At 43.3% G+C, this 18112-nt stretch overlaps 1 protein-coding gene across 1 annotated transcript in view; it reads right to left on the bottom strand.

The window, feature by feature from the left end:
• Window positions 1–18112, bottom strand: part of PLXNB1 (plexin B1) — a 59266-nt gene that overhangs the window by 14257 nt on the left and 26897 nt on the right. The window contains exons 3-9 of the mRNA XM_053468918.1: window positions 7250–8384; window positions 6980–7162; window positions 3851–3979; window positions 3651–3751; window positions 2883–3015; window positions 1040–1196; window positions 115–223 (exon numbers count right to left, since the gene is read on the bottom strand). Of these exons, the coding sequence (XP_053324893.1) occupies window positions 115–223; window positions 1040–1196; window positions 2883–3015; window positions 3651–3751; window positions 3851–3979; window positions 6980–7162; window positions 7250–8383 (1946 nt within the window). The 5' untranslated portion in view covers window position 8384. The remainder of the gene's footprint in view (window positions 1–114; window positions 224–1039; window positions 1197–2882; window positions 3016–3650; window positions 3752–3850; window positions 3980–6979; window positions 7163–7249; window positions 8385–18112) is intronic.

Here is an 18112-nt window from a genome sequence, read left to right as displayed (position 1 = left end):
CTGATATCAATGAAGAAACGCGTTTCACAGAGTATTCCCAGCACGTACTGTTTGGTCTAGTTCTTTATTTTTAGGAGGCTACGCATGCGTAACCTGCTCAGCCACAATACTCACGGTGCCGTCTTGAAGAGCTGGGCCACGGCCGTGCAGTCGTAGAAGGTGAACGCTGCGGTGGAGATGACCACGCCGCCAAAGCGAAGAAGCAGCTTTACCTGCACGTGATCTGTGATAAAACAAGTGTCGGGTTAATGTTTTTTAGCCTACATTTTGTGTAAAGGCTGAAAAGTAGTCTTGTCCCCTAGCAACCAACAGAATGGACTGATAAGCAGGAGAATCGGTTGTCATGGTGATAAGATTACTCTTCGAACTTTGAATCAAAGTCACTTTTTATACATAGTAACTAAAGGCTATCAGAACCGGGCGAGAAATCAGTAATTTTCATAGCAGAACAGCTATTAAGGAAAAATACTTCTTTAAAGTCTATTTTTTGACCAAATAAATGTATTTTTGAGGCATATATAGAAGATACAGAACTTTATTATGTTTGTATGATCTGGTCTTCATGCCCGTAGACCGAAGACCGGCCACCGGTGACCTAAGAGACCCATTTGTGGCAATGAGGACTATTGGACTCCCAATTTGGCCAATAGGAATTTACAAATTAGAAGTGGCCAGCACCCTTTCACTGCCAACATCGGGAATCAGTATAATGCATTGACTAGCATTGTGTTGACCGTCTAACCTTCGCTGAAATGGTTAAGAGTAACAGATAATGGAAGGCATTCAAATTCTAGTAAACGAGTTAATGTGCCCTTTTTTATATTCGTATAGATTGTTTTGCGTTACATTTTATTTCCGCGCCCCCCGCGGCCCCCTTTTCTGGTCAATATTAAGTAATGTAGGTCATTCCTCTTATCCGTCGTGCCCTTTATGTTCCAGCATTGACTTTTTTTTTCAGATCAGCCTGAAATTGATTTCTTGTGTCTGGCAGCACTGAGCGCGTTCACAGCTCGGTACAAAGTGTTCATGCCGCTCTAACCTATTCCCGGTCTGATGGCGGGAGCTTTGCTTGGATCCGGAGAAGGACAAACGACTCCAGCTTCTGTCCTCACAGCACGGCTTTCGAAATCCTCAAAGAAACAGGAGTACGACTCGTCGGGTTCCAGAGAAGGCAGGTCGGGAATAGCCAGGAAGATCTGTGAACCAAACGCAGGAGCGGACACTGAGAAAGCAAAGCCTTTCCTATTGTACGGTTATACGGAACACGTTTTTAAAAACAGTCGTATTTTTGCCCCATAACATAATGTTTTCTGATCTACTAGACAAACACTCATTATCATAATGCCTGTGGGAAACAATAGAGTGGCTCAGTCTTAATCACCCAGCCGGACACTCTGACTAATGACGTCTATGGAGGAACGGACTTCATTAGCATTACCATAAAAGTATCAGATCAGTGTGGTGACTGATTCGGGAAAGTCATACAAAATATCACGACTGACAACAATGGCCGCCTCCAGATCTGCAGATAAAGGGAGTTTATTGGGACAAAATTAGATAAATCCAGGATTTTGTGACCGACCTACATTATTGTATACAGCATTGGGGGTTATATAACTGTATACAGTGCTGGGGGTTATATTACTGTATACAGTGCTGGGGGTTATATTACTGTATACAGTGCTGGGGGTTATATTACTGTATACAGCATTGGGGGTTATATTACTGTATACAGTGCTGGGGTTATATTACTGTATACAGTGCTGGGGGTTATATTACTGTATACAGCATTGGGGGTTATATTACTGTATACAGTGCTGGGGGTTATATTACTGTATACAGTGCTGGGGGTTATATTACTGTATACAGCATTGGGGGTTATATTACTGTATACAGCGCTGGGGGGTTATATTACTGTATACAGCATTGGGGGGTTATATTACTGTATACAGCGCTGGGGGGTTATATTACTGTATACAGTGCTGGGGGGTTATATTACTGTATACAGCGCAGGGGGTTTATTACTATATACAGCGCTGGGGGTTATATTACTTTATAAAGCGCTGGGGGTTATTACTGTATACAGCGCTGGGGGTATATTAGGGTATAGGGTATCCTTTTAAGCCAAAATCATATTTTACAATATAAACAGATTAAATGGCTGTAAATTATACTGAAGCCAAAATTGGTTTATTTGTTCAAACTACAAATAATTCTTGAATTGAAAGTATGAAAGCTTCCACTACAAGTTGGGCAGTAATAATAACCTAACACTAGATGGCGCCAGAACACTCATTTACATTATACACCAAAAACACATTTATAACAATAAGAATTTATCAAAACGACACTCAGTTCACTAAAGTTTGCTGTTTTTCCCCGTATCAAACAAATTTATTTCCCATGCCCTGCACGTGTACTGAACGAAGGTCCACATTCGGGGCATAGAACGCAAGCTACTCCTCAACATTCTGTCCCTACTTCACCATTAACCCCAGATTCTATTATTCCTGTCCATAAAGCCATAATGCCCCAACGCCCCTCTTCTCTTCCCAAATGTCCCGCTGTTACACATTCATCGTAGCCCTAAGAAAACGCTACAAAAAAATCATTACACTCATAATGAGAGCTTAATGATGAAACCAATAAACGCGACGGTGGGAAAAAGAGTTAAAAAGCCATTGACCCTACATTTCTGGCCCTGTAACTACATGTTCTAAAGATCTGTATCAGGTTCTGGCTTGCGTGCTAACTGGCTGCCCGCATCTCCTGAGCTCCATCAGAGGACCCGCTAGATGTTTCCATTGCGTGGAATTTCCAGCAGACGCTTGGAAGTCGGGGAGATAACGAAGCCCGCAGGTTTCCCATCTACATCAACTCACGTTTCTCTTTTCTTCTTTGCTGATGTTGGCTGGGCTCAGAGACTGCACGGTTAGGCACTGCTGGTTTGGGTCATGAGCCCAAAGCCATTGGTTCTTCTTTCCCGACCGCAAGCACTCGTGGCGCCTGCTACATCTGGGGGTGAAAGAGGCATTAGTGGGCCGGGATGGTCATTGGAACATTTACGTTAAAAAAAGACATCAATAGATGAGTAGAAAACGGAGAGACGCAGGGGACCAGCGAAATGCGTTGGCATCTTGTTCAGTGAATGTAAATCGATCATCGTTAATGTTTTAGAGATAATTTTGCTGTCTGAAGATAAAACAATTGATACGGACCGACCACTTTCTTAGGACTTTCTAACTAAGTCCCAGCGTGTCTCTCTAATGTATGGATGTATATATTAACCCTCGTGGTGCTCTGGCGGATCGTCCCATACATCAGACGCCGCAAGTCATTAGGGAGTAAACAGAGTATCCGATTCCAAGCCGTACGGCACGCTGGTTATTTATACCGCTGAATGTAGTATTTTGGTAAACTCTTTCTTGGCGCGCGTCCAACAATAAATCTGTTGAGCTGCGTGTTGGGTCACGCTGTACGGTCTTACACTACAGGCTCATTATGCAGCTTCAAAGAGAAGAAAAGAACTGAAGAAATGCTAACAAAATGTCATTTTAAGAAGGAAGCGATATTTGTTTTTAAACACAAAAGTTTTAAGGTTACAAGAACGGTCATGTTACGTCGCTGGAGGGTGGGAATCCGTTACTTACTTGCCATCAAGAACGCACCAACCGCAATAAGGATCCCCGGCGGAGAGGCAGGACTCACAGCCGGCGTGCTGAGAGCATTCAGAGAGCGGAACCTTGGTCACCTGCAATGGATACGGAATGTAGAATGTAATCGTGGGTTTTCGGGATCAGCCGCCATGCCCCTGACGGCACTTGGCACTTGGCCCGATCGGGCCGCTTACCATGGACTGGGTCATGATATATAAATGCTTCTCTTGCTGATCAAACAGGAGGTCGGCCGACACAGCTGTGTTTGACTGGTTGGGTAAAACCGAATACAGGTTGGAGTCTCCGTTTCCGCCCAGGTAAACCTAAAAATCACCAGAAAAATTCCATTAAAGTAACCAGCGCTACATTTACCACTTAAAGTCATTTGCACCCTTTTTAACCCCTTTACATCTGGGCCGAAACAAATGAATCACCGAAATGACTCCTAAGACTGATCCGAGCTCAATGCGTCACTACGTTCTGGGATCATGATTTTTTTTTTAATGTTTACATTAAATATATACGTCAGCAGTCATTTTAATGCACCTAGAATGTAAGCTCACAAGGACAGAGCCCTCTTCTTCTTTTATACCACTTTGTCCTAGCGTGTGTTAATGTTATTGTCAGTTTTGTATATTGTCATTTTTTATATATATATTTTTATATATTTTTTATATATATATATATATATATATATATATATATACACACACATACATATAAATATATATATATATATATACATACATATTTCATTTGCCTCTGGTTAAAAATAAATAAAATAAAAATTGATTTTTTTCTGTCTTAAATAAAAATACTCCAAGATCTCCTTTTTGGGTGGGGAAGAATAGAAAAGGTATTTTAATCCTATTCACACACAAAAAAAGACCCGGAGATACAAATAAAATAGACACCTCGTCTTTTAACAATACCCTGGGTAAGGTTTCAAGCATTTAGAATGATTGCGGCAGAATAATTTGGATTAAGGTGCCGGGGGTAGGGTGGAGGAGTCGAGTAAAGAACAATGAAGAGATCTTGGGTTGGATTATCCAGCTCCTGGTGGAACCCGAGAGGTGTTCTGCGCTCTGTAACGAGGAGTCACTTCAAAGAGGTCGGATTGGGTTAGATTGGGACCATCCGTCTGCGCCACATTACAGACAACACGCTAATAACCCCCAGTGCTAAGAAAAGTCATAAAAAATCATCCAGAAAGTGCCCGGAATTTTAGAATTCACAATTTATCCAAGTGCCAGTTTTGAGCATTGAATGGAATCAGTTTTTTTATGGAGGTTTATGGATAATCAGATATTTTTTGTCCCCGAGAACCTTCTCTCCGTAATTACATCGCTAGCGTCCGTGTGATTATTTTTGGTGGAACCCAACATGCTGCGTCTTTAAAAAAAAAAAGAATGTTTGACGATCTGCTCTTAAGTATTTTCAAGTTCTCGACCTTCTATTGACCTTCTCCCAAGTAATGAGCGATCCATCTCTTTGATGGGCAATAAGGTGCTGAAGGATAAAAGCCGTCCGAGGCTTTTTAATGGAGTTTTCACTTGACCTTGAGCTTGACCTTCACTTGTGAGTCCGGCCAGCAGGTGGGGATGAAGTTTAGATTTTGGGAAGCCATAACCGCCGGGGAAAAACCTCATCAATTTACTGCACGTAACGCCGCCGTGCCGAGCATTACAAAGAGATGACTGCCGTCCTAGACACCTTACCGACACCAGCAGCGGGTTTCACATTCATATCTATCGGGTCTAAACATTCCGAAATAAGTGGGTATTTGGCATAAATGACCCAAAGAGGGCACGGCCGATATCTCTTAGAGGGCCGCTGGCCGTTTTCACTTTTGGCGGCAGCCAACTGGCTCTAATAATGGTTCTTCTGGAAACCATGACTTGTAAGGAGGTAAAGATATTGTGAATGAAGTCACCTGTATTCAAGCAGGGATTCCAGCTGTGATATAACAGGGAGAAAAGCACCAGTTGGGATCATTAAGTCAGCATAGAATATAAAGGAGGTGACCCTGAGAATCAGCCCATTTACCCTGAAGGGGGGGGCAGTGGCACCTTTGTAATTGTGTTGCCCCCAATACACCACTTGCTTTGGATCCAGCCTATAGTTTAGTAACCGAGGGTTTGGGTACCAAAAGTAACGTCTCTGAGTTTATATTTTTTGTCATTTATTTTCTTAAATGTAAATCTCTGGAATCCAGAAGCGCAGTTCATGCAAATCCCCAGAACGGATACAATTTACTGTGAATATGTTTAAAATGTAACATTTTTTGCTGCGACAGCCACATTAAGTATATGGCACCTAAAGCTACACCGCCTCGTCCGCTGTCGGCCCTCGAGGGGGAAAGATACTTGAAGCTAACAGCAGCAGACACGAGCCGGTAGAAGGCGTCCCGGTGCGGAGCCAGAACGACGTTTGCAATTTTAATAGGAGATAAACTGACCTGAATCTGTAAGAGGGAACAGAACCGGCTTCTCTGCCACCGCAGCAGCCATGGCGGCTTCTGCCTTTCCCTGACAAGCCCATAACAAAAATCCCAACACTTCGATTGGCCAAAGAGGGGCAATTTTGTTTTAGGGGGTGTGGTTAGAGGTGACGCTGGGTGGCGGTGCTTTACGGAGACTTTTTAGGTGACGTGTATATAGGAGATATATATACTGTATATATCATGCTTTTATTCAGGTTAGTGGGCTTATTGTATATATCGAGGTTTGAAATGTCTCTCACTCGGCTATCGTATTTAAAGCACTGATGAAAACGTTAATGGTTAATTTGGACGGCTACTTTTTATGATAATAAAGCCGTTTGGTCCAGGTGGATGAGCACCAGGAATTTGATTCGATGCAAATTAGCCAGTTACACGGCTGAAAACGGCAGACTTTTTGCCAAATGTCCGATTACGGCTTCCAGCATTCTTAGACGGGGGTGGGAGAGACTAATCGGTGGCAGAAGGTCAACAAGAAGAATTCAGGACTCTTGGTCTTCCACCTATTATGTCTTCCCCTAGATAGTGAGAAGAAAGTGGCCGAGGAAGTAAGAGGAAACCTACGGAGCGCTGGGTCATCCAAAAATTCGCCGTCCAAGCCTGAAATAAACAGAGACCCTCAAGCCTTGTTTCACAGAAGATAAAACCAGGGCTTCATGGACAACAAAAGAGGGTCTCCTCTATGGGTTGGATCGTCCCTATCATTCATTCCATTGGTTAGATTAAAAAAAGCAGGAGTAAAGCAGGTTAAATTACAGAGACGGTGATTTATGTTCTAGAGGTAGCCATATCTAGGTTAAGTTTTCGTCCCTAGGACACCTACTTTGCTAAGTTGTCCTTTGCTGTCCCCAATGAAGGCGATGGTGTGATCATCTTCCACATTCACGGCAATGGCGGTGAGGCGAGCGCTCGTACTCTCAAACACGGGCGCAGCAACCAAGGAGTCCCGACTCGCCATGGGGCTCGGGGTATGATCGGAGCCACATGGGTACGCGTCAAGGGTATCCTGAAATGGAAATGAATGGAAAAGCTACATGGTTATCCAAAGAATAAATCAGAATGTAGACATGGATCGAGGCGTGACCGTACTTACCGATGGCAGTTGGACGCAATTTGACTTGACGTCATATTCAATGTAAGCTACCTCTCTCCCATCTTCTGCTTTGCCGTCCTTGGTGTAGCAGATGTCTCTTGTCTGGTTGATTAAGCGATCGATAAGCTCCAGAGAATACAAACACAGAGCCGACTCCTCGCTAACCTTCCCAGAAGCCGCCTGCCACTGGGAGAACGTCGCGAACAGGACGTCCCCGCTAGTATTTATGGCTCCTTTTGCCAAAATCTCTCCAGGTTGGGTGACATAAGCAGCCTGAAGAAGGTTGTAGTTTTTGTTGTTGCTACCGCAGCTCAGAGGCAGTTCCACGTAGGAATAGTAGTGCGAATCGTCTGGACAGATGCGGGAAATGTAGGTTTTGTACTCCCTGGAATGTGATTTGAGGTCTCGGCGATAAAATAGGAAGTAAACGCTAGACTGGTGGTTGAAGACTTTGACGAAATGGTGGTTGTACTCGGAAAGCCGTCCAACCACCGCTAACTTGGCCGTGTCTTCGTAGGAGAAGACAGAGTGGGATTCCATTTCACCGGTGTCCCCAACTTCCAGGTTCCGAGTGGTGATTGGTGGAATGCCGCCTGCTCCTTTGCTGGTATAGCCTCGTCCCACAAACAAAAGAGGTGACCCATCTTTAGCGAGTCCAACCAAGCCAACTGTGGTAACATTAGGGTCGTTAGCGGCTACATACTGCGTGTCCACGGGCCTCTCTGGCCGGAATAGGACGGTATTAAGAGACCCCAGGCGTCTTTTCTCGCAAATCCCTTGGTAAACGCTCCCACACACGATGACCTCCTCTTGACTTGGCACCACCAGCAGCAGCTTGTTATGGTTATTTGTATTTTGAGCTTGGGGGCAGTCTGTGGACACGGGGGGTAAGCATTCCTTGCTATCCCACACAGGTCCCGTCTTTACGACACTTTCAACCTCCAATTCCTCGTTGAGTTGGTAAAGGTAGTTCGTGGCCCCGAGATACAGGGTCCCTGTGTTGGCGTCCAGTGTGAGGTGATTGAATACCGTGTTGTTCTGAGAAAACACAACATAAGGACGCGTTCCAGAGACTGATGTCCCCAGGAGGCAGAAGGCAGCGAGAAGTAAAGTTCCTGGTGGCATGATGATCATTCTGCAAGAAAGACATAAAAAAATAAGGAAAAAACATAGAAACATAGAAGCTGCCGGCAGGTCGGCCCCATTCGGCCCCCGTCTAGTCGCCCGTTTCTCCTGCTGTAAAGACTCAAACCTTAATCAGTCGTTGGTCTCGTCTTGGATTCAGGAGCCGTATGTCTATCCCATGCATGTTTAATACCCCTCACTGTATTACCCTCTACCACGTCTGCTGGAAGGCTGTTCCACTTATCTACCATTCTATACAACAATTAAGGTATCTGTTGTCACAAAGAAGGGATAGGAGTTACTTAGTGATGCTATTGGTTGAATTACCTCTGACAGCAGAAGATAAGGTCTGCCCCCCCCCCCAATGCACGGCACAGACTATTCTACAGTTTCTAGCAGACTAATGTCCCATTTAGCAGAGCTGTCCAGAAATAGACTTAATTGAACGCGCTGTCTGTTCCGCGGTGCCTTTATGGGCTTTCAAAGGAAAAAAAACGCATTAAACACTGGCCCTTAGAAGTCAATTTTCCCGAATTTGGGTTTAATTTGCCTGGAAACAGCTCAGCTTTTCACCATAACGGAAAAGCACGTTCACCAAAAAAAAAAAAAAATCAAAATCAAAGGGAAGGGGAAGCCTTTTTTTCTTCTGATATTCTGAGAGTTATGTTTTTTGTAAGTGGTGTTTTTTTGACTGCTGTTTGGTTATCTGAGGCAAATCAAACTAATAAGGAATTATCTTCTCGCGTTTTAGTAAACAAGATTTTGCCCGAAGCTCTTTGTCCGTCGGAGGCAGCGTTTGGAAAATGAAGCTCCACTAAAGACCGATAAAAATATTGATGTTTTGGGAACTGAATATCCCAGGGGAGTATTTGCTCACCCTCGAGTTTGCTCCGTGACATCACGCCGCGTCACGGTGAGGCTATAGACTATCGCCGACTGCTCCTCTACCAGGAGCAGTCGGCTTCACTTCCTGTTCTCGGGATCTGCATGATTATTGGTCTCCAGTAAGTTGCTGATTGCTTTTGATTGGCTCAGACAGCCTTTGTAAGGGTTGGAGGAATTCCTGGCTTCTATAAATGACTTTGTAACCACTTCGCCTCAAAACAATAACCCTTAAAGAACACACAGCGTACGGGTAACTTTAATCTTCAATGTTGTTTTCCTAAAAGCTGCTACAGTGACGGTTCCATGTTTAACTCCTACCAATAAAAGTTTAGCCAGCCGGGCAGGACATGCGTGTAACACATGTAACATACGATGCCGTATGCGGCAGGTTAGCAGTAGCAGCCATAACACGTGGAGCGCTCCAATCTAAGCACCTGCTTCTAGAACCTCGGCAGTCCTCTCATTTCTGGATCTCACCACTGGTCTCCAGCCCGCCTAATGACCCCTCGCCCATCTGCTAGCGCTTCCTGCGGAATGTGCGGCCTGCGCTCCTGGGAAATCTTCCAATTCAGCCGCGTTCATAACGACGGAAAAAAACCCAGCGAGGCTTCTTTTAGGCAGAAGCTCCTGCGAACCACGGCCCATTAGCCCGGCAATTATTTGCTTATTTGTGATGCTGAACAGGTCTCATCGTTCAGCCATTTGCCGCGCAGCGCAGACGGAGAGCACGGGCGGCGCGCTTACATTTTCTTAATGGGCTTATCAAGGAATCGCTACAGCGTTTGCCGGATCGTTCGGATCGCTTCTCGGCGATTATTCCTTTTGTAATTTCGCGATGACGATGCGTAAACGACTGCTTGTTACAAAAGTAGCAACCGTAAAAAAAACAAAAACAAAAAAATAAAATGTTTTATCGCAGGGATCGTGTCAATAAAACAATAAAAAAATAAACTCAATAGCGCAAACTGGTTTTAAGTCACTTTATTAACTAACCTGACAAATGTAAAGTGACATAAAACAGAAACAGGGGTGGGGCTAATGACAGCCACGCCCACTCAGATCCAAACCACACCCATTTGTTTATCAAACTCCAACATTATTGGACATGTACTCTATATATACCTGCTCTTTAAGCCCCGCCCACATTTTGCATAGGTTAATAGCGTATTTGTTCGATTATAAGACATTGTACAGCGCTATGGAATTTGATGGCGCTATATTAAACAATAAATAATAATAATAATAAGACAAGTTTCTTAAGACCCAACGTTTAGGGTTTTTTTCTTCGGTGTTCTTTTGCCCTTTCTGGTATGGAAGGGGTTACTCTTCTGTTCTTTTTTTATATTAGTTTAATTAGATTTTTGGCACTCTTTGCTGTAACACATTATTTTCGGTTTGTAGCAAAAAGACTAATAAAATGAGACTGGAGACAAGGTCACGTGGAACCGTGCCAGAGACTTCAAAGAGCGTCAGAAGTTGGGTGTCGGGACACCGCCGGTGCCTCTGTGTAGCGCTGCCAGTAACCAGTCACCAAAAAGAAGAAGTTGCTGAGTTTGGTGGGGCCAAAAAGATGGCGCTTTGGGTTACTGGGAATAAACACAGCTGCTGTCGTTATAAATACGCTGCCCTAAGAGAAAGTCGTGTATTAACCATTTACAACCCTTTCATGAAGATTCTATGCACTGATCCACCACTTATGGTAACCGCATGTAACACCAGCCCTCATGGAACCGGCGCACTTCAAATACTCCAAACGGGGAACGCAGCCTGCAAAAACTAAGGGGGTGAGATCCATAATCCAGTTATCTGACCCCAATCTACTAGACAAACCCACCGACTCCTTATCATACTGCCTGTGGGAAACAATAGAATGCCTCGGTCATAATGACCCAGTTGGACACTCTGACTAATGAAAGTCTATGGAGGAAGGGACTTCATTAGCATTGCCATAAAGCATCAGCTTAGTGTGGTGTTTGAGCACAGAAAGTCACCCAAAATATCACATGACTGACAGCGACGGCGGCTCCAGCTCTGCAGATAAAGGAAGTTTATTGGAATAAAATGAGATAAAACCAGGTTTTTGCCGCATTTTTATTTTAACACCAGAGAAATCTACTCCAGTAATAATGTTACCCGTTTCATGGGCCTGATAGGAGTTGAAGTGCCCCTTCTTGCCCTGGACAGGTAATTGCAGTGAATTGATTGGTTTTCGAGACCTGATTTTTTTGACCGAGCTCCAAAATGCTCTGAAACCAATAATTTGTTGGGGGGGGGGGTTGCATGAAGGTGTAAATTAGCACCGTCCAGAGCGGAATATATTCCTGTAACGTTAATGGCGCGAGTGATTACAGCCGCACTTAGCAGGCACCTTCTGGTACCAAACAGCTTCCTATCTTTATGGCAATCTCTGCAAGCAGATTACCCAGAATGCCGTGCAGCCTACGGCTTAACGCTCTCCGCTGCCGGACAAGCCAGAGGCTCATTAAAGAACAATGAATTGCTTTCAGCGTAGAGATTATTCGCTCACAATGCACCTGTCAAGCAAAAATAATGTAAAAATATATAAAAAAATTTGATCTATACACTGTGCTGCGCAAACCAGCCTTGGTCATTAACCCGCTGCATGTATGTCCGCAATTAACCAGCTGTGACCCCACAATGCGTTATGGGAGAACGCTTCTGGTTACCATGACCCACTCATAGCACGATATTCTGTGTCCTTTCCGGCAAATACTCAATAAAGGACGCTGAAACCTAATTACATGCCTGTGTGATTCGTAGGGTTAAATCTGAAGCACCTCTACCTCATCTACTTTATATCGTAAAATAAATATAATAAAAATATAACAGTAAGGAAATTTTAAACGAAGGAGAACATAACATGCAGGTAGAATCAAATATAACTATAAAATAATAAATATACTAATAAAAATAATATATATATATATATATATATATAATAAATATAATAATAATAAAAAATATATATAATAATAAATATACTAATAAAAATAATATATATAATAAATATAATAATAAAAATATATATATTAATATACTAATAAAAAAATATATATAATAATATAATAATAATAATATATATATATAATAATATAATAATATATATATATATATATATATAATAAAAATTATATATAATAATAAATATTATAATAATAATTTCCAATAAAGTTACATTGTATGGTTTGGGGGAGGGGGGGGTTAATTCCATTGAGTTCCAATTTCTAAAATTTAAATAAGTGTCTCGATCATGATAAAGGCTAATAAAAGCCCCCTGGTTCATATAGCTAGCGGGTTATATGCAGAGACAGGGAGCGGCCAGTTGAGAAATAGTTTAAATATGGCTGATAATGGTAGAAAAGTGCGACGGTAGAGATAACGTAACTACAATGGTGCCCCTGCAGGTCAGTGTCTACCCCGGCCTTACGGGAATTCTTTTTTGTTTCCTTCTGCTTTTAAGACTTAGTTGTGAAAAAGTCACACCAACAAGTCGGAGGGCAGTGCGGACCTCCAGTGTCCACCAGAAATGGATCTTCTCCCCATCTTCGCTCTGTTGTTCCTCTACAGCCGCTCTTCCAAACCGCGACCGAACCAAGGAAAAAAAAACCAAAGCCGGTTTTGGCGGCTGAAATATCGCATCGAATTCCCCGAGATGTTCACTTCTGATCATTCGTCTCGCACAACTTCAAAGCACAGATGCCGTTATTATGATTTATCGGCCAGCGGTGTATTCTGCTGTCACAGCACTATGGATCACAAGGTAAATTAATAAAGCTGCCGCTCAGAACAATGTATTATTGACGCGTAGAACAAGGTTATTGTCACCGAACGTCCACAGGTAGTAAAATTATTGATGTCTTGAAGTTCTGGGTGGACAATAAAAACCCTTTTAACGAGATTCAGATATGGAAGCCGTGCCTTGCTGGAGACGGTGAGAGGATCTGGATGGTCAAGGTCATAGATGGTGGTGTGGTGGCCACCTCCTGGTCAATTACACTCCAGCAGCTGGAAGGTCATTAAAATTCTCTAGCGTCTGTAGGCTAAATGGCTTAGTTGTCTCGCCCTACTCAAGAATTTGATTCATTGTATGTTTCGTGATGGTTATTAGACATTAGCGCTGGGAGTGGTGGTGGTGACGGCATCTGCAGTCAAAACAATATTGAACCACCATCGGCGTTCTTCATCCCGACGTGCATTACGACATAGGTCAAACTTCCCATTTCCGAACCATTAGGAAGCCTCGCTGAGCGGCAACGGTTCCTCCCGGTCTTAAACTGGAGAGAAACGCAATTTTGCTTACTTGCCGGGGACTAAATAAAAATGGAACGAAATCCGCACTAGAATTCCGAAGACGCCGCGTGATCTTTGAACATTCCATGATCTCAAGTTAGTACGTGCGGCTGTTAATACCCCGCCGTAAACAGGAACAGAAAAGCGAGAGATCTTAAACTCCCGGTTCCTCTCGCTGCTACAACTTGTCTGCAAGCTGATAATTAGTCCTACTGTGTGTGATCTAATCATTGCTTCTCTTAATTGCGATGCCTGCCTGTAACCCCGGGCTTACTTTAGCGAGACGCTGGAACTTGCCCTTGATTTAAAAAAAAAGTGCGAAGGTTGTTGAGTTCATGTTTTAGACGGAGTGGTGGAAAATAACATCTGCAAACAAAGAATCACTAATTCCCCCTTTTTGGGGTTACTTAGTAATTTCCTTGTTTTTGAAAGAAAATCAAACTTTGTCCATTAAAACAACATGAAATGGTTCAGAAATCCAGCGCAGACGGGGTTAATGTTGTAAATGATTATTGTAGCTGGAAACGGCTGATTTCTTTATGGAATCTCTTCATAGGTGTACAGAGGCCCTTTATCACTCCCATCACTCCCGTGTTCCAATGGCTCTTTATCACTCCCATCACTCCCGTGTTCCAATGGCCCTTTATCACTCCCATCACTCCCGTGTTCCAATGGCCCTTTATCACTCCCATCACTCCTGTGTTCCGATGGCCCTTTATCACTCCCATCACTCCTGTGTTCCAATGGCCCTTTATCACTCCCATCACTCCTGGGTTCCAATGGCCCTTTATCACTCCCATCACTCCTGTGTTCCAATGGCCTTTTATCACTCCCATCACTCCTGTGTTCCAATGGCCCTTTATCACTCCCATCACTCCTGTGTTCCGATGGCCCTTTATCACTCCCATCACTCCTGTGTTCCAATGCCCCTTCATCACTCCCATCACTCCTGTGTTAATGTCACGTTGTGTTCACTGATCCAAGTTTAAGTTTAAAAGGCTAATTAAATGTTAGAAAACCCTTTTGTAATTATGTTACAGACAGAAATTGTCTTTGTTTTCCATGAAATCAGCTCAATAAACCCAAACGTGTATATTGGTAAAATACTCTATAACCTCATACTTTGTAAATTAGCACTAGCACTGATTCCCCCCCCCCCCAAAAAATTTTTTTTTTTTATGTTTATCCCAATCGGGCTGAAAAATAAAACTTTTTCTTCCAAACCATTCTCAGTATCTTTGCAAGTCGTTTTAGGTCTTTGTTGTCCGTATACCCAGGACAGGCAGCGATGCTGAATTAGGATCAATGGACTCGTCTCCATTTCTATGGCATTAATCTAGAAATAATCTGAGGGTGGGGAGAAAATGCAAGGAAGGAGACGTTTGGGTTCTTTACGGTCCCTGAGGCTATGAGGAAGCGAAGCATTCTTTGTCCTAAATAAAGAATCTTTGCATAGAATAAAAATGATGTCATCAGAGGAAGAAATTATTATCATTATCTGCTGCTGCCATGCAGGTCCCTTCTTGTACCAAAAGCATAAAGAGGTTCAACTGCAAATCCATCGGCGTGAAGGTAATGGAAGCCGGAGTCTGCTCAGGGTCAGAGCTCGAGAATCCCTACAGCCATCGCCTGCACTTTAACGCATGTGGGGTCCCTCTACATTTCCGTGATGACCCCCTTATAAATAAAATGCATCTGCAGAATCCCATGCACATGATACGCTTACATTGAGCATTTTCCTGGCACTGATTGGCTTCAAGCAGCCAATAGAAGATGAGAATCGCTGGATCACTAAGGGGGAAGGAAGCTGCAGCGCCATAACTTTGTGTCTCATTGAGCTACATGTAATCCATGGACATTGTGTTTCTGCAGCCATGGAATCTGCATAGAAGAAACGCGCTTTGATTGAGCTCATTGAAAATGATTATATGGTCACCCTGGGCACATTACTATTTGCCACCCTCCAGTCCTATATAGAAGGGTTAAAAACAGGTAGGAAAAGCAAAATGCCTGACTTTTAAAGTCTCTGAAAAAAAAGAACGCCCGATTTCCATTCTCCTTTCAGGCTCGTGCCTCTCCTCCGTCCCCTGGGGTTAATTTATGCAGAAAGCTGCCAATTTTTTCTCCTGCGGAGTCATTTTGGCTGAAGGAAAGTTATTTATCTTGGGAACAGACTGGATCCATTGGTTCCATACTGGGGGGGGCAGGCACCGGGCTCATTAACAGGACAGCCCCCCCCCCCGGCATCTTTCTCCGTCCCCAGACGCCTGCAAGGTGGAAATGCCCCTAGGACGGAGACGCACTAATTGCAGGGGTATGTTAAACAGACAGCTGGCGCTTTAAAGGGAACTGGGCATTTAAATCAATCATCCCTTCTCTACATGCCCTGGGAGTCAATGGGAAGAGGTGACGATTTAACCCCTTCACGACAAGGCCCGTACATGTCATTAATGGGTTTAAGGACAACTCGTTGTCCTTTAAGGGGTTAAGAGAGCTCTTGGCCGACGCTGACTTGGTTCCTAACCCTTCCCGGGCATGAGATATTACTTAATTTATGACGTCTATTTAGCACTAATAAAAAAAAATTCTTTTAAAATGTAGCAACTGAAATATTTATCTGGCAGAAAAAGATATCTCATTTTTGCTACATTGTAATTAAAAAAAATGAAACAAAATAAAATCGCCTTTGTTTCAAAAACCTTTTGTTTGGGGTGAATAATTGAACTTGCAGAAAGGGCCATATTCTGATTTTTTTTTTTAGCAGATTCTTGTAATCTGGTTTATTGGAAATTGATCAAACTTTTATACAATGTAAGAAAGTTTCTTTCAAATGTGGAAAAAACACAATGTTGACCCCCTAAAATGACCAAATTTAGGATTACCCCCCCCTGCGTCAGATATTAACTCCTTCATTATATTAGACTACTTCTACTAGCAATGCCTCCATTTAGAGGTGTGATAGAGAAATCCTGAGGGTGCTGCCGAGATCAGACCCTGAAAGTTAGGGGTTATCTGCAGAGTTCTGCGTTCAGTTGATGATTAGAATATACACGGCCTCCGGCAAAGCCCTGTTAATAAGGCATTCATGGAGATTAGTGGAAGCGAGCTGTACAGCACCGTGCATATCATATGCATGAGAGGAGCGCGGGGAGAGCGGATATAGACAATAACCGGGCTCTTTAATGAAGCCATCACGATTATCAGTGCTGGATGCAGTCCAAAGACGTTCCGTCGAGACAGCCCTGACTTGTAACTAATCTCCTGTTTTCATCCCTTTGGGAATCTCCTGCCTTCATCTCCTTCATTATTCATCGAGGTGGATTTTGCAGATCGGTTGTGCCGTAAAGTCATAAAAACGCACGTCCGCGGTACGAGAAATCGAATCTTTGAAGCCCGGTGATGGGGGAGTTGACCGCATCGATAGGAAGCCTTTTCTAGGATAATTTAAAGTTCCCGTTTGCAGTTACAAAAAAAAAAAATAACCATTTACGTTAAACTGGAGCCGAGGATGGAAGTAAACAGATGGCAGTCAGCGGGCGAACCGTGCCATTTATTACTCCCCGGCAGCCACGTTTCACTAATGCGCATGATGCATTCTGTTTTATCACAAAGACATAAAGTGCTCTGCAGGAAGGCGCCTGATGTTTCACTTGCAGTTCCCGTTACGGCCACTGGGGGAGCACAGAATTTCCATCCTTTCGGATCCTTTTTATGATCCATCCCTTAGTGAAATGCAAACTGTTTTCGGGGTCACAAAGCATTAGAAGTGGCTGAAACCTTTGGCTCACCTAGCCCTTCATATATTGCTTGGGCGAATATCCTTCTTCTGTAGTAGGCCAGTGATATAATTCCTAATAGCTCAGAGAAGCAGGTGGTGTGTCTCAGTTATTGAAATGCCCGGATCCTTTCTGTGCTTCATCAATATGGCCAATACCTGCCGAAGTAAACTATATTAAGGTAGCCAGAGTCGAAATAGTTGCAAATATGGAATTTGTGAATTCTCCGGCTTCACTATGAGATCTGAAGGCTGGGGGGTGGGGGTTACATGGGGGGAAGTTCTGGGATATCTATAGCCAACATAACCCGACTGTCATGCACACAACGGACGTGGCTAATGAATGGTTAAAGTACCGAGTCACCCTACATCCAGGTAGATTTAAGGCAACTTTTAGAACTTAGAACTCAAATTTAGAACTTTACCGTATTTTTGGTTTTATAGATTTGGCTCCGTGCTCACAGGGTCATTTCCAGCCGCGGTTACATTTTCCATATCCCAAATACCAGGAAATACCTAAATTTGCAAATCTAGGGGGGTCTCGGGGTACATTTTCGAATAAGTACGTATATCTGGAGAACGGCTTTGGTTTTTATGATGTTACCGGCAGCTGAATCCAGACCTCGCTTCAAAAAACACCTGGAAGGAACTTCGACCGGATTCAAACTTCTTGATTTTTTTTGCTTTGAAGTGGAAACCATAAAAGAAGAGGACTTTAGAGGAAAATGGAAGATTTGGTCCATTTACTGCCAAACTTGGCGCATTAT

Source organism: Spea bombifrons, chromosome 6, assembly GCF_027358695.1.
Source record: "Spea bombifrons isolate aSpeBom1 chromosome 6, aSpeBom1.2.pri, whole genome shotgun sequence".
Lineage (NCBI taxonomy): Eukaryota > Metazoa > Chordata > Amphibia > Anura > Pelobatidae > Spea > Spea bombifrons.
Note: the sequence above shows the minus strand (reverse complement) of the source record. Positions and strands in the feature narration are given on the sequence as shown.